Consider the following 18,330-nt stretch of genomic DNA (forward strand, 5'->3'; position numbering starts at 1 on the left):
GAAGTTCGCCATTCACAAGGTCGAAATTTTGTTCCTCAGAAACTTTGGAAAAAGAGACGTTAAATGTAATTTTTATTGGATAAATCGTACTAAATTAGAAAAGTAATTTTGTTTTCTATCCAATTTAAATAAGTTACTGCGATTTTATTTATTAATTTTACTTTAAATTGAAAATTAATAAGACCTGGTAAATTTCTCTAAAAATGAGGGTAATAGAGACGCCTACAGGATGTATTTGGGATGACTGCGGGGCGAATCGGGACAAGAGTACCATAATCTAGGGACGTAGTTGTATGAAAAGGGACACTAAAGCACGGATAGGGATAGGGTTGTCACTGATCTATAATCTTTATCGCTAGTAGGTATCTATATATTATATTAAATTAAAATTGATTCTTTATTACCTAATAGTGGGTGGGGAATATTTTTTATACTTAGGAACTTTTACTTTTTGCAGGTACAATGCCACGAATATATAAACCCCGAATACATAAAGCAAAGGTTTTTTCTCTTTTACATTTGGTAAGCTACATAGTTAAGTACCTAAATGCTGTTTAATTGCTTATTTGCACTAACTGTAAGCTAAGGAAGAGCGGTGCTTCCTGTCACAGGCTCTGCTTAAAAGGAGGCACCAATCACGGTTATTGTATGCATGTTCCTATTTATCGCAAATAAACATTTTGAATTTTGAATTTGAATTGAATTTTGAATTTGAAAAGGAAAAATTCTAATAATTTTACAAATTACTGAATAATATTATTTAGAGGTTTGTGACAACCCTTACCATATTTCTCTATTGTTCTCAATACCGTCCCTATTGACCCCTATTTGTGTATGAATAGGGAAAGCATATATTTTATAAATTTATATAAAATGGGCTGACTATAAATGATTTTCGTATGCAATTTCATAAAATACAAGTTAAGACTAATCTTTTAATATAGTAATCTTAAAGTTGTTAATACAAAATTCATTAAAAAGTGGCACTCAAAGTTGAAAACTATCCCCATTCACCCCGTTTTACGGTACACTCGAAACTCTGGAAAACACCAAACAGTCAAAATTTTCTTCAAGTTTGACGTTTGGTGACATTTTAATTGTCAAAAAACCATCGACAATACAAACAAAAACCACAAATGAGAGATTTTCGGAAAAAAAATAATATTTGAAAAACCTATTTGCACAGAGCAGAAAAGTTACAGTGTCACTGGGACTAATGCCCAATCACGCAAATAAAATGAGTCCCATGTACACCCTATGCTAACATTTAAGACTGATATCAAAAAGTGACTCAATTTAAACAGTCACTTCACATGTTGTCTTATTATGGCCATACTAGCCGTGCTGAAGCGTATTAATCAGTAATCAGTACAAAAATCTGAACTATTTGAATATCATGAAAGAAGCCGTTCTAATTCACGTAACTTCTCACTCCAATTACGATTCATTCTAGGAAATTTCCTATCAGATTGAATGCACAAGGTTTTCCTCGAGAAAACAACACACCGCGAGACCTTGTAGATTCGGCCTATCACGTAAGTATTGCATAACATTAATTTGCTAAACTATAACTAGGTACTAGCAGGTATGTAAGGTAATAGGTACGGTCAGCTGCATAAGTCCTTATACACTTCTGTACCTTGTCAAACTGACGAACCGTCAATATTTCAATGAATGGATAGGCAGTTTCAGATTGACAAGGTACAAAAGTGTATAGTGCAGCTGACTGTACCTAATCTAGGTCGGGTTTGTATATATATATATATCTTTTAACAATGATTGCCTGGATGAAAACGCTTTTCATTCATAAGATTATGTTGATTATTTTGACCAAATTCTAAATTCAATGTTTTAAAAAAATAGCGAATTAATTTGGTGACGACATTTTGTAACTGAAATGGAAACAATGATTTAAAAATGCGTCCGTCAGAACAGAAAATTTTACTCGCGCGCTGGCCCTAAATTCAAACAAATTGAGTAAGATATATGAGATATTAGGGCCAGCGCCAGGGCGCCATTTTACTGAGCGGTCGGGCCTGTCCATACGGTACTACCATAAATACAGGGTGTTGCAAAAAGGGTATACTAAGCCGAAACCTACATGTGCAGCATGGTATATCTAAGCCCGTAACTAAAATCAGAATTTCAAAATTCGCGAAAAAAAAGGCTTAGTATACCCTTTTTGCAACACCCTGTATAAGTCAATGAATTGAAACTTTTTCATTGCTCGCGAGTGTCACACGCTACCAACTCACAATGTGCGTCTCGATCTCCACATTGACCCGCTGCAGGATCCGCCTCCGCTTGGCCGTCAGGACTGGAGTGCAGATGAGGAAGGGCGAGTGCTCGGAGTCTTTCCGGAGCTGGTCCAGGACTGACGTGGAGAGGCGCTCGCTGCCCGCCTTGCCGTAGAGGTTGCGGAGACTGGGCGGCCTGAGGGAGTTCATGACAGGGTATATTGTTAGAATTGGTAAAAAACGGTATATTAAGCCGAAAGGGGGAGACTCAGGGGGAAATTTGGAAATTTGCGATAACACTATTGCGACACCCTGTATTGAGACTATTGATGATATTGTGACTTCTGATATACTGTATGCAATCTTTCTGATTATTGAGTTGTAGTGAGTCACTAATTCACTGTCATTGTACTTTCATTAGTTTATGCAGGTAGAGGTAGTTTCGCAAACGGGATTTATGGCAATGCCAGCAACTTTTGCACCTCCAAACCGACAAACTAACATACACCAATTAATAATAATATCTACCATTTAATATGGAGACTTAACTAGCAGAGAGACATTCAGAGAGAACATTATTGATAAGAGTAGAGTAGGTAAACAGGTAGTATCTTATATATAGATACCGAGTAATACAACTAAGGATTGATAAGCTGTATTTAATGACTTTACAAGGTGTATTTCTCATCACGATCTCTATTATTAACTTGGTTCGTAGAAACCTGCTATCTCTCGCCAATGTGAAAGATCTTCACTGTGTGATTGTCACCGCTGGAATGTTGCGAATGATTTATTGAGCTGTAACTTTTCATTTATCGGTTTATTTATATCATTCGATCGATGGTCGATGCCGCTAGGAATGTGCAATAAGATTAAGATACATAATCTGACATCAGCTGTTCATACCTTCTATACAGAATAACACTGGATGTTTTGATAGGTATATTTTTTTATAAAAATGGATAGTTTTGTTTAAAACACCCGGACTTACAGGTATGAATAGTACCTATATACACTCTGGATTGTACTGTATTATGTAAGTAACTAATAGATTATCCCCCTTATTCATAAAAAAGTTACTGGACGGATTAACTATTGAACTGTTTTGTCACTCTCTGTCAAAGAACAAATTGTTCTCTGTTAGAGAGGGACAGAACAGTTCAATAGTTAATCCGTCGAGTAACTTTTTTATGAATAAGGGGGTTAGTATTTAAATATTAAAAACCTACATTCATTCTTGTTTAATTCAATATAAACAATTCTACAGACCGATCATAACCATTCCATGCAACTTACCAAAGCGCTATAGCCAAGCAATAATACTTGAATGATAGCATTAATTTATACACTGACGGGATATGTGAATGTTGTATAGCTATAGCCATAAAAGGTTCATTCAAATTATTCAATAAAATTACGAAATCGATTAACCAGAGATTTGTGAGGCCCATTGAATTAAGTTGCGGTGGTGTATGATTTTATTATTTCGGCTATTTTCGATTCATTTCGCCTCGTTCGAAATTGTTTCGGTATTAATCCTTGACTTAAAATAATAATACATCCCATTCGGTTTATTGCCATGGTCTGCAATTTGTATATATTTGTAGTTTATTTAATTGCATGATGCACAAACGGTACTATTAGTGTTTCATTTATTTTGGCCACCGTCCTCTGAATACTCAAAATCGTACTGAGACAGAATATTGTGTAACTATGAACAGAAAGGTGGACATTTCAGTAGTCCATGGGGACCTATATATCGAGGTTTATAGCCTTCTTGTTCTGTGAGAGCTTTTCTTTATACATATACAATCTCTATTGCTGTGTCTATCTAGCAAACAATAAACAATACCTTTAGTCATTTCGTTTTGCGCAAAATTTACACTGTTAACTTATTTAGTTTTTATAATATTACTGTACAGCGTTGTAGTTAAGTGGTTTTGTTATTGCCTTAGTTATCAAGTGGAAATCTCAATAGATTTCGTAAATCGAAGAAGTCTCGCTAAATGAAAAACGTCCACTAGAAGACCAATGTGATTTGTGAACGGTTATTGTGACAGAGTTCTACCTCAATGTGAGTGTGGTAATAAACATTGGGTAGTGTAATAGTGTTGGTACCTTGTGTCAGGTGTGAAGAGCTCTTTCCGGAGGGATCTGGTCGCCGTGAAGTGCACTTTGCGTATAGCAAAGTCCGACAGGCTGCCCTCCGCTGAAACAAACAGAAAAAAACATTAATAAATGTCATCTTTTATAAGAATAATAAAACTTTAGAATAATTTTCAATGGGGTGAACGAAGGGAACCTTCGCGGTCGACGTATCAATTTAATGGTCTTTATATGCGTCCGGTGCACGATAATCTGACTGGCTAATCATCACCACGGTGACACAATCCAGTAATGTGTACCTATCGCGAATATGTTATGACAATGATTTTCGGAATCAAAATGGATTTTTTAAAATGTTGTCCATTACTCTGTTTTGGCTTCGCGATACCTTCCCTGGCGTCACAGTAGCACACGTACACTAACTTTGAAGGAAAATACCCGGTAAAATGTAGATTAGTCATACAATTTAAATACCGTACGGTCTAAAATCTGACGATATGCAAAATCTATTATGATTATGAGCGAGGAAATCCAAGGCATTATACGAAACTTGTACCGTATATGGTTTACTAAGTTAGCTGTGGGTATAATACTATTACAAACATGTCGTGTGTACAGACATAATATAATTATTAATTTGAGGATATGTAGCATCTCTTATTCCCAAGTAACTAGTAACAACTACAAGACTTGTTATTTTGGTATGGAAATGAAGAATTACTTTACTTTATTTAATTTAATAACGTCTTAATACCTGCATCTTTTTAAAACAACGAAATCTCCGTATCAAGCAAATATCATAAAAGGAAACCAGGTCATTTCTATGCTCTGCTTAATACCGTAATTATTCTAATAATGATTGTTTTCACCAAAGCCCCGAAGAGCCGGGTTATATTTGGTCAAGTAATTGCTTCATTACAATTGCAGATGAGTATGATAGCAATAAAACAATATGCGGTGTGCGGTCCTGGAAAACAAGATCCCGGTACGGTAACATAGCTTAGTGAGTATTAGGTATTTATATTATCTATGGTTAGGTATGGTATGTACATAACTAAACGTATGTGAATGATAGGAATTTAATCATATTGTAGGTACACAGAAATATAATGAAGACGAAGGAAACAAATTGCTTAGAGTGAACAAAAAGACAGAAAAACACCTACAATTAAAATTATGTTGTGAACCGACCAATGCATTGGGGTAGAGAAACATTGTTAGAGGACAATGGCTTAGACATAAGCTTAGAATGATGGGGAAGCTTCCATGAAGCTTCCTGGGAGCTTTAAATACACAATACGAGGAAGCCAACTGCAGATACACATCATATTTGAAAATTCATAGTGAATTTGTTGTATACTACATTGACAATGTTTGGATTGCTATCAAGACTCTGTGTCACCCTCGGGCCTCGCGCTGAATTGCCATCAAATACCTACATAGGAAGAAACCTCAAAAATCGCAGTGTAACCCGAACTATAAGCAAAAAGTTACTCTCAGCGTTTACCTATCTACCAGATAGTATATCTATAGGACAGTCTTAGCCCTCAGCTGATCCCGGAAATGATGGGCGAGCTCAGATTATTTATTACTGTTACGTAGAATCGTGTTATGATCGTGACTGTACCTATTTAGGAAGCTCATTATTCAGTTGTGAAAATTAATAGCGTTAGAATCGCGTTAGATGATGAAAAGATACCTTTTACGAATATGGAAGATTAATGGGAGTCTATAACACAGAATGTAGTTTCAAATTAGTTATTATACGGGATGGAAATTTATTATTAATTATTTGTATAAGTTTAGTGTATAATGTGTCTACTAAGGGTAACAAAATGGATTTAAGTTGTCTAAATTAATGAAAAACTATAAAATAATAGCTACCTGTAAAATTCACCTTCCATATTTTTGTGTAATTATTTCACGGATCACAAATATATAACAAGCCGTACAATACAAGCTTTGATTGTCGGGGTTTATGACTTTGGTTAGTTAGGGTGTAGAAGTTTAGATACTTATGCACGAGTTGTATGGACTTTGAAACTGTACCTTGATTAGCAATGCAAATGTCATCTAAACTATACCTGCGCTGAGCAGCGTGGATACTGGCTACACAAAAGGAGTTTATTTGTTCATGAACACTACCTCTAATAGGTACTTGTTTAATATGCGGTTCGGTAACTTTGGCAGAGCTTTTGCATTATCTAGCAGTTCGTTCAACAAATTCGTCGATGTGTGTGCCTTTTTGTAAAAAATCGCACCCACAAATAACGTTCTTAAAACACATATAAAATGTAAAGGTTATTATCGACCTCCGTGAAACCGAAGATAATCTCCGAATCCCTTAGTGCTCAATAACTTAGCACTGGCTGATCGAGCAAACACACCCAAGCCTGAAAGTGAATGTCTTCCGAAGAAAAATATATTGTCGTTCGAATTTCGAAACTCCCTCCAAATTGAAAACGTGAAGCATTTCCAACATTTCCAAGCTGTGTAATCTGTGTATGTCATTCGTTTGAACCTGTGTAGCTATCACTCTTCGAATCTTATCTTTTACTTTGCCCAAAAACCTTTAAAACAACTTATTACCTTCCTTTGTTTAAGTTGGGTGTTTAAAAGCATCAGGTTTCGGAAATGAATTGTCATGCTTAGCTTTAAGTGTTCCCTGGGGAAGATACTTTAGCGTCTGTTTTCAACTTATTGCGGTTTTACAACCGGCACGGCAACAAGCATTACCAAGAAGAAAATAATAATGTTTCATGCATAAATTCGCTTTTAAAAAAGCATATGTATGCATAATTTCTATTCAGCCAGTCTTGTTAGCATTCCATTTTCAAATTTTAAATCTCGCATTGAGGCGGTCGCAGCTCGCACCGCACGCAGTCCATCATAGGGTTGTCTAGCCGCTATCTACCTGTAACCGTATATGTTGTTCTTGAGTATAAATCTCTGCGGTAAGCGTCGGCCCTGACACTGCACATTCCTGGTGGTCGAGAACATAAATTGTACGCCGTGTCGTTCCCAACGATATAAGCAAATGCGTCTTTGACTATACAACATTTACATTCAACGAGCGTCGAAATTCTTGGCCGGCGATGTTCTGCATTGCAGGTACAAGATTTTCGCCTGGAATTGACCCTGGATAGCGCGGCCATTATTTTTCTGTTTGTTGTTCTTATTACGACGCGTAAATAATGCGACCAAACAAGGGATGTGAGGAGGAGGTCGGCGTAAAGTCGTTAAACCAATATGTTGTGTGACGGCCTCCGGGAGAATAATGGAATTGAATGTCGATTGAGGCCAAGGGAAGGGCTAGTTGGTATTTAATGCAGATGTAGCCTGAGTGGTACAATGGTCGTGCTCGGCATGCGGCGGTGTCTGGGGACCTCATTGTGCGTGCGCCCGCAGAGACTCGATGGAGACGTTTCGCATTAGCATGCGATTTCTTGAAGCCCGTAATCAATTTATGGAGTCATAAAATGTCATCATCATCATCACGACCCATTACGTCCCCACTGCTGGGGCACGGGTCTCCTTCCAATGAAGGAAGGGTTTAGGCCTAGTCCACCACGCTGGCCAAGTGCGGGTTGGTGGACCCCAACACAAGCAAGCTTGCGCTGAGAGAGTTGTCGGGTAAGTGGGCAACCCGACTGTCAGATGTTTTTCAAGCCGCCCGAAGGCCTCTGACTAGGCTTAACGACTGCTACCGAAGCAGCAACCGGGACCCACGGCTTAACGTGCCGTCCGAAGCACGGAAGCATCCAGAAAAGCACCACTTGAAATTGGTCACCCATCCAATGGCTGACCGTGTCAGTTGTTGCTTAACCTCAGCGATCAGTTACGATCACTGAGGCCCGCTCGACTACGGACGCTTCGCGGACGTCATAAAATGTAGCTCGTTTAAATCGCTCATTTGGTAGCGTTTCGATTAGCAATTAAAGCTGAAATTTTAATTAAATCATTATTGCTAGTGAAACCACAACGGTGGCAGTATAAAGTTATACTTACACGCATAAAGTCGTATAAATTGCAGTGGAGTAGCAAGTTATGTGGTGAAGCCTTGGATTAGCGCTCGGGGACGCCACCGCCGTGGGTGGCGGCTACCTGACAAGCATCATGCAGATACGACGGGAATCCTATTGGGATTAAATATTATAATACGCAGATCGACAGAGATATGAAGATGAGCTGTCATTTGTATTCGCGGCGAACGCCAGTAGCTACGCCGATGGAGATAAGGAGTTTGCACAACTTTACTGGAACTTCGTGCAACGATTTAAGTTGTATAACTTTTTTGTGCGCCATTCAAAATTAGCAAGCCAATTTATTACGAACTGCACTACAAGTTTTACTATAAAACTATTTACAAAGAAAATAAACTGTGGTAATTGGCTGAATGCCGCCATATTTTGCGTCACATTCGTCTTTTTCTGTTAATGAATAGGAAGGCTGCTCCACGCGGGCCGCTGCAGGCAAGGTTCTTTAAGGTCACGACTTTGAGAAGGACTCGGTGCAGAGTGAGGCTTCCATCAGGGCGCCGTAAGTACCCACTTACGTGTAAGAACTGGTTTTAAAGCAACAAAGGGCCGATATAGGCCGCCCGATAGGATAGCGAATGAATGCGTTGCGAATGCGCCAAGCTTCTATATTCTATTTTCTTGTCTATTAGACTTCGCAGTGGGAGTCCGTTGGAGTAAAAAGTAGAAAGATAAAATTAAATGAAAATCGCAAATTCAGAAGTTAGCGATTCGCACGCAATCGAGCGTAACAATTTATCGAGAACGGAAAACTTTTGAAAGGGCTTTTGAACAGAAAAAGGATTTGCGGCAAAAGAACCGTACACTGAAAAAAATTAACAGCTATAAATAAACAAGCCGCTGCTATTTACAACCGAGTAACTTGCTTCGGAGGGAGCCTGCAAAGTTTGTTGCTAAAATTATACAAGTCAACTTTGTTAACGTATGTTGGTAATGTTAACCCAGTAAGTTGCTCAAAAATACGTATACAAGATTGGTTTCTTCTAATCTATTCTCTTAGTAAACTTAACAAACCTATTTTCTATAGTAAATCGAGTTACTTTGTTAAAAATACTCAAGCTTCTTAGTATTACAAATCAATTCAATCTGTAACTGCAACAACTAACTTGGTTGAAGAAATGAACACAACTGTCGCCACAACCAACGGGCTTTGTTGTGTTTAGCAAAGTAATTTAGTAGGCTCAAATATGTCGCTTCGTAAAACTAGACAAGAAGCTTGATAATGATAATCAATTTATTGGGTAGGGACTGCTAATCTACTTGGTTATTTCTACTCAATTCATATTGGTATACGTAGCCAAGTTACTGGGTACTTCCAATCTAATACACTATGTTCTTTCTAGTCAATTAAGATTGGTATATTTAGCCAAGTTACTTTGTATTCTTAGGCGGGTTTACTGGGTAACCATAGCTAAAATACTTTGTTGCAAGTACCATTTTAAACGACACATATCTATTATGCTATATATTTTCAGTATAAGCTGAACTATGACTTTACGTAAAGCCATTATACAAGGTCAGCTCATACTGAAAATATGTAGTTAGATATGTGGTCGTTTAAAATGGTACTTGCAACAAAGTATTTTAGCTATGGTTTCCCAGTAAACCCGCCTAAGAAAAAAAATGAAAGAAAATTATGTACATACGAAATTAGCTTTATTCAGTACACCATACAGTCATTTCAGGTAACAAACTACTCTGTTATAAGAATTAATCTTAAAACTAGTACACAATATCAAGAAACTGTGTTTGTTAATACATTGTTTACATAAAAAAACAAATGACAGTTATTGTAATGTTAGCAAGTTACTTTACATAAATTTATACTTTTAGTTGATTAGCCAGAACATAAGATAATAAATATAGAATAAGCTAAGATAATAGGTATGTAATGACCTAACTTTTATACAACCCAATAATACCGTCATATAAACTTTTAAATAGATCTAAATCAAACATAATTCACATTCATCATCGGGAAAATGATCATAAATGCTACACTCTAAACAGTTTTTACACCAAAAAAAATTAAAGTGCAATAAATTCTTTACATATTGTTCGTTTTCTATTATAAAATGTTCTGGTTGAGCTTCATTACAAACCGTCAAAAAATCACACCCAAAACACTTACTAGACAAAATAAAATGTGTCTTAACCCAAGGCCATTTTAAGTATTTCAGTAATTGGAAATGATTTTTAGTTAAAAAATTGTCAATATCTATGATCATCGATATCTTTGATGCGTAGGTCATATCAGGAATATATCGTACCTAATGTAATTTACACATTAAAGTAATATTAGACAATATTTTGATTGATGAGAAGTAACTTAAGAATACAATTTAAACATCCATGCATCAATGGATTCACCGACAATAATTATAAAAGGTGACAGTGAGCCCATATTATAGAAATTTTGTTAGCTTACTTGTTACCATAGTACAGATATCGGAGTAACTTCTGACATGAAGAATAATACTGGCCGTGGTCTCTGCTTTTGAAGGACGTCAAATCTTTTTTGCTGCGTTCTTCAGCCTTAAGGGTGGTGGACGGTGGTATGAACAGCAAACATGCTATGTTTGATGTCTCCTCTGAACCTGAAATATAGATTATTAGCTATTATTTAGTTTATACCCCTTGTATATTGGTTATCACATAGGTATCATTTAAACTATAGATACTGCCTATGATGCTTAACAAAATTCCGTAAAAAACATAGGTAAGAATGAGAAAACATAGGTATTAGAATTTTTATACGAGTCGGGTAGGGTAGGGGTAGAATAGATAGACGTATTCAAAAGTACTTAAACTAAAGCAGACAAAAAATAAAAATAAACTAACTCACCAGGACATATCCTTTCGGTTTTTAAGAGCAGCATATTCATTGAAGTATTGAGCTGTGGATAACTCTTTTGAAGCAATTATCCTTGTCTCTGTGGTCTCTTCACACCTTTGTTCTACAGCTGTCCAAGGCCTAAGCGTAATTGTGAAGCCTTAACAGTTTGTCTTCTTCATCTTTCTTATTAGTCCGTCTGGTAAACGAAAGCTTGGAGATAGAGGTGAAGACCTCCGCCTCGGGAGGAGCTTCAACAGACACGTCCGTCACGCGACTATGATTTGGGAGAAATGGCCGAAATCTCAGGCTATGTAGCCGATTCCTTGTTTATTTTTTATCAAGTTACTCGGATATAAATAGTATTCGCCCACTCAATTGTTAATTAATGAGCTGTGCTTATTTACCAATATATAGGTGGCACGGTTACATGCATCATAGTGAGTTATTTAATTTTAACTACGTTGATGTCTAAAATTAAATAAATTACTTCTTATCATTAAATAATAATGTAAGCTTGTCTATTTTTAACCAAACTCGTAACTGAAAATTTTAGCCAACTATGATTATATCCAAAATTAAATAACTTACTTATTATGAAACAATAATGTAAGCTTGTCTATTTTTAACCAAGCTCGGTGTAAACTATAGCCAACTATGATTATGACTAAAATTAAATAACTTACTTACTATGTAATAAATATGTAACTTGTTTAGTTTCAACCGAATATGGTTTTGGTAATTTTTAGTCGAGTTGGTAATTTAGAAATAGACGAGTACTTTGTTAATAATAGCCAAGAATATTTAGCAATACTTGCTTGTACAATATTAGCTAAGCTTAATTGCATAATTTAAATATGTCTTGATTGAATGCAGCTGAATAATTTTTTACCAAGCTAAATTGGTACTTTGCTAAAAATTATTTTTTTCAGTGTACTTGAGGATATTAGATTGACCGCCGTAACAAGATGAATATCGGGCTACTGGAATATTAAATGCTCCTTTTTAACTCCATTGACGATCGTCTGTAATATGAATAACGTTTGAAAGCCACACCTTTCAAATATGGAGGATTAATAAATCGAGACCGGCTTCTTATGCAGCGTAAAATTTTCACAGTGCAAGGTGATAGCCGTTTTTCAATTCCGAGCGAAGCCTTGCTGAGCACAGGATATCCAATTACTGGGCTTAGTGAACTGAAGTATGCACTCGTGTACTCCAAACCGACGGATTAGCATTTTGATTAACAGCACCGAGGGTTCAGTGATCGCCGCCGCACGATTGAATAGAAATACCTCCGGACAACCGTGTTATTGTGGGTAAAGACGCAAAGAGCATTGCTAGTGTAAATAAACTAGGCGCGATCGTGACTCACTGCACTAGACAGTGCAGAGAGTATTTCGGTCTCGTCTAAGAATCTCGTCAAATGTCGTCCTGCCCGAAGTTATTTGTCTCCTTGTTAATCTTCCGTTTTGTTGCGCGTTTTATCTCGCGGCGGAATCCACACATATCTATCGTTGCTGTTGAAAGCTTAAGCCCATCAACTGTTCCGTACCCTACATTGCATTGGTATATGTATGAATAGTTCTTATGCCACTGATACTATTTTTTCAATATAATAATTCAATCAGCATAAGGGTTTTCTGAAGCCTTTGAGTCAGCAATAAATAAACAAGTACTGATACTCCAAATAGATCTGTTCTGGTTAGCAAAGAAGGGACTTTATGCCCAGCTTCATGAATTGCTGATCTCGGCTGTTTTGTAAGACGCTTCCTTTGCAAACAAGGACATTGCATAAATTTATATTATGATCTGAAAGTCATGCATAGTTTCTTGAGGAAAACTAAGAGTTTGCCGTAAAGGAAGTGGGTTCGGAGATTAATGAACGTGTTTTGATACAACACAGGGAGATAAACTTACACAGAAGCTTCTAGTGGAGACAATTAACTTAGGGCTCGTCTAACGTTCGGCCATTAGGTACGGAAGCCGACCCTTGCACATAATTAAGATGTTCCGAACAGACCCTTTAGTAATTGACCAGAGCTAGTGACACATAAACTGTGTTCTTAATATACGCACTTGTGTTCCGCAGACTATATTGTCCGACAATTATGAACTTTTCCAGCTGCCAACGAATTACGAGCACATTTTCGACTGCTTTATTAGCTGGTGGGACTGTGAGAGTTAATGATTTATTTACAAAGTTGCCAGCACGCGAATGCAATATAACAAATTTAATTTGCAATTTTGAAGTTTGCCGGGGTGATACATTGTAATATTCATTGGAGTTGGAGATACAGAGAGCACACAACGTGGGTAAACTCCTTTAATAATGTTTGCTCCGTGTGTCGCCACATCGACTTCACGTTGGCAAGCACATTCTAAAAGCTTTTGTTTGTTTCAAAGACAAAGGGCGCTAAGTACGTACGAATACGTAACAAACGGGGATGCTCTACATCCACAAGTGTAGAGACCGTGAGAAGGCAATAAGTCCTTCCCAAAACGCGGGACCCAAAAGTTGTCCGCAAATTGTAAAAGGTTAGTTATTACGGCAAAAGATGGGTCAGGGCTCGATTTGTATGAATATGACGAGGCATATATGAAACGTTTAGGGTCCCAGAAGTTTCCCATCCTTTATTATTGCGATGATGGGACATAATGTCAACTAACCTAAAAGGGTTAGCCAGGTGTTGTACAACCATAGCGGGTATATAAAAGATCCAATATGACTTGCAAAGCCACTAGGGAATGGCTTAAGTTAATGAATCGTTAAAACCTAATTCCAGAAGGGAATTATTACTCGGCGAAGTGTTAAATCTGAACAAATAATGAGTGAGCAATAAAGGCGACATTTTTACTACCGTGACGATTTAAGGGAAGTACTAGATGTTCGTTGCGGCCATTAAACTGGGTTCCAACTCCTTCTCTCTCTCTAGATATTTCAGTTGGAGTCCGAATCCGAATCAAACCAATACGGCCACTAAAACGAAACGGAATCGAGGTTTTATATAAATTTATAACCACACCGGTGCAATGGCTCCCCTGTGATTTAGCATAACAGAAACATATTTTTCGATAACAGTTAGGTGCCATCTGTGTTCCAAATAGTTCATGAAATATCCTGCGTCTTTCTTAGGGAGACTTTAGAGGTATACTTTTCGGTATACTCATTGGTTAGTGATGAAAAAAAACGATGGACGAACGCGATGGAATCCAAAAAAGTTGTATTCTGATGCAATGTTTATTCACGAAGTACACAACACAGGTGAAGCGCACCCCAGCGTATAGTTGAAAGAGTATTGGAGCACGCCTCGAAGTCATTATTTGTATTTTTTACATTACTTCTTGTACCGGATAACGCAGCGGGTAATGGCTTGGAAAAGGTACAAGTGTGAAATGTTACGCTTTCGAGTCTACTTATTGGAGGTAATTGAATTGATCGTGCACCTGTGAGTGCGGTGACAGACATCACTCAATGCACAATGGCACAAGATAAAGCAATTATTCAAGACGATGGAATTCATCTTTCCTCGCCATTTTACACAAGGAACTGGTTCGGGGTTGAGTTTAATTATTGAGAGCGGAGTGCGGATGCGATAAAGTATAAGGTGCGTCGCGAATGGGATTTATTATGCAGTAGCGTAAGCCGCCCGCCTCATCGCATCACCGCACTGGGGCCGCCGCACAGGGCCTCCGCAGTCTTAAGATTTAACTGACCGTGAGTTATAAGAGTTCCAACTGGTAAAGCGATAAATAATTTCACCTCTCGCGTGCCGCACAGATAGGAATACACATAAAACATGCAAATTTATACCACTTGACACGACTCCAGCGGCTGTAAAAGCGGTTTATGTCTTACGTTATTAATATGGATGCAGTCTTAGTGCGTGAGGCTTTGCCGGGCAAATGCATGAATGAGTTGCAGTGACAGGAGCACTTCCCCGCGTTAAAACGTATGATGATCAATTGAGCGCTCGCTGAAGCGTTCAATGAGCTTCGTCTGTAATTCCCATAAAAAGTAAAGAACAGAGAAGAAGAAACAATTTCAATTACACGTTCCAATCACGCGGTAATGGGCAGAAATAGATTTTTCCGCTTGAGTATATCAACTTAAGTGAATGGAGGTTTCGACTTCGTACTGGGCATAAATCACGGTAACAGCTGACGCCGCTTCTGAATTTTGGATATACTGGCCCCGCGCCGCCAGGGCTGCCGCTCCCTCAAAACGACAATTTAACATTATGTTCCGTGATTTATCTCAGAATACAACCCTTGTTTGTTCCGCGAATATGTGCGTCAAAGCATCAAATATTAACAGCAAACCTCAGATACAAAAGCAAGCGAATTTATCACACTTGCCACACCCCCCATGAAAAATGGTACACGTTGGATGTTAATACACTTTGCAACAAAATTGCTTCGCGTTTCAACCCTATAGTCGGAAAATTTTATAAAACTTGAATCAGTGTGAAAATATTCTGGCAAAGACGCCTTGCATTATTTAATGTCCGTCTATATGTATATAGCCATATCCGACAAGATGTAATAAAGAATATAATAAACTTACGCGTAAATTAATAATTGTGTGCAGAAAAAAAACCTAACAATACTCCATATCTATTTCTATTTAATCATAATTTTAATTACTTAATTACACCAGTTCAATGACCAATGAGGCTTGAAGCAACTTGAGCGGTCGCTTTTTGCCCCTTATTCGCAGCGAAGTTCTACAAAAACCGCCTCGATCAGAATTACACGCATCAAATACATCGAGGTCCTTACACGGATGGAGCAGGAAGTACGAACAAGTCCCCCATGGCGGCTTCTGAGATGCCTCTACGTCCTCGTACGAAAAAACCTAATTGAGAAGCAATTAACTGGACTTAAGTGTGGGATAGGAGGCACTGGCTAGAGGATGCAGGATGCCATGGCTTTTATGGACTACTTGGGTTTACAGCTAGGAGCATTCGTAGAAACGAGCTGGTCAGCGGCCTCGGCAGATTGATTACTAGTAATAAAATCGGATATTTTTATTTGTCATTGTCAAGGAATGGGCCATTATACGCTTAAACTACATATGCTTGTACAAATTCTGCTACTACTGCTGTATATTTGTAGTAAACAAGTGGGGAGGTTACATCGAATGCCCCGATGGTACCCCTCCGAATTCTTTAGATAAATTGTGCGAAACAAAAAGAGGATCTGGGGCAATGTATTCAGAAAGTTGGCGTGTTTTATATGAGCCGCCCCGCCGCCGGTCGACAAATCGGCTCATCATCACAGCTCAGCCTCAACCCGGATTATCCTTCATATTACTTCCCCTTACAAAATGTCATATAAAAAATAACCTATTCCTTAGAGTTCACGATGGAAGATACACAGACTGTAAAGCCAAATCGATTCGTGTAAACCAAATTAGGTTCTGATTTTATCAAGTCTAATTTGGATCCACTGAAGTCATGTTGTCTGTTTGAAAAGATAAATGTGGCTACATTTACAAGTAGTATCTGTGATCTTTGAATGAAATTGATTTACCTACGGACAGGCTTAGATTCTTTGCCGGATCAAAAGCTTAGCGTGATGTATGGGCAATGCGGAACACATGAAAACGTCGGACGAGAATTATAACTGGAAATGAATAAGAATGGATGCAACCTCAGCTAGAAAACTTAGCCAATAATTCACCATTAGCGTTTTTTAAATGGAATATAAATTTTAATATCAATGAACGAGCCATGAATAATAATTAGGTAAAGAACCCCCCTCACGCATTTAACGACGATGCGATGGCACAACATTAGGCGAGCACAAATTACGCGGAAAAGCGTAAACAGGTATTATAGGGATACAGAATTTTAGGCGAATTAGGGAGAATGATGTTCTCTTTTCGTTGTTGCTTTTTTCTAAAAGATAAGGAAGTTAAATTTGTGTCGCTTTACTTTACTTTTCTGCGGGGAAATTACCTACTTAGCTAAATAGGAAGAACTTTCATTATGCGACCACAGCTGTGTGGAAGCGTTATTTACCGCCGTGTCATAGCAGTATTCTAGACAACTCTAACTAGAAGTTATTGCTAAAGTCAACAACCGAGAAGGCAAACAGCAATAGCAACTAAAGATATAGGTAACAATGAAAAAGCAAAGCAAATAAACAAGCCAAGAACCGCCCTTTAGAGCCATTGGCGGCGTTTATACCAGCCCGAGTGTGCTGATAGTATCAATGAGTCTTTAGCGCTCAACTTCAAGAAGCTCCATACAATGGAACTTGCCCGACAGATAGCAGCCTTGAATTGTAATTGCGGAGGTCGTTGCTTGTTTTTTTGTGCTGTTCTTTTTCAATGGTTGCGACTTGATTTAATTAAAGCAGCTGCGTTCTTTGTTTAGGCAGACAACTGCCGACTGGCCACATTTTAGAACCACAAAGTCGTTTTACGTAAACCAAGACATGTTTATTCGTTTCCATATAAGTGTTCAGTTGCACAATTACATCAGCGCGATCGGTTACAGTTACAATCCGGGCAGGTTGCTCAACGACAGCTATCCCTTTACAAATACAGATTTATAATAAAACCATTGCACAGTTCACGGTACATTGCGTTGTGGCGTATTAATGTCCCTATTCCTGAATGGCTGTCTAGTGTGTACGCAATGTAACTGACAGTGCTGGCTCCAGTTTCCTCTGACGTTCGCAATGGTTTGATCAATGGACTCATTGTTTAGAAGTTTATGCAGCTTGCCTTCCTTTGCAGAGCTATAGAGATGCTGTTTCTGTTTATGGGTATATCAGATTTGATGATACATAGTAGGTAATAGGATACTCCGGACCGATGACCTTATACAGGTAGCTGGTAGTTGTAGACAGACAGCTATCCTTAATCCAGTAAGGGCTTTTAGTCACTGATTTTGTGATTTCTTAACTCTTCACTCCCTTTTTTCAGTTTTGTGAGTTTTATTTTTTTGGCAAGGAGGGCAGTGTAACTCCATTATAGTCAGTGTTTTAGTACTCATAAACACACAATGTAAAATTATGGGGAATCAGATAATGCGCTGATAACGACCATCGACAGTTAAAATAACAGGCAAAATAAGGTAAAATTTTATATAGCAACAACTAGCTA

At 37.9% G+C, this 18,330-nt stretch overlaps 1 protein-coding gene and 1 long non-coding RNA gene across 2 annotated transcripts in view; both read right to left on the reverse strand.

The window, feature by feature from the left end:
* Positions 1–18,330, reverse strand: part of LOC105391212 (proteoglycan 4) — a 76,005-nt gene that overhangs the window by 10,640 nt on the left and 47,035 nt on the right. Inside the window, exons 2-3 of the mRNA XM_038107938.2 lie at positions 4,356–4,446; positions 2,256–2,433 (exon numbers count right to left, since the gene is read on the reverse strand). Coding sequence (XP_037963866.2) covers positions 2,256–2,433; positions 4,356–4,446 — 269 coding nt within the window. The remainder of the gene's footprint in view (positions 1–2,255; positions 2,434–4,355; positions 4,447–18,330) is intronic.
* Positions 10,018–12,144, reverse strand: LOC119694019. The gene is made up of 2 exons (XR_007266645.1): positions 11,226–12,144; positions 10,018–10,977 (listed from the first exon to the last, which is right to left on the reverse strand). It is a non-coding gene; the product is annotated as an uncharacterized LOC119694019 (long non-coding RNA).

Source organism: Plutella xylostella, chromosome 9 (assembly GCF_932276165.1).
Source record: "Plutella xylostella chromosome 9, ilPluXylo3.1, whole genome shotgun sequence".
Lineage (NCBI taxonomy): Eukaryota > Metazoa > Arthropoda > Insecta > Lepidoptera > Plutellidae > Plutella > Plutella xylostella.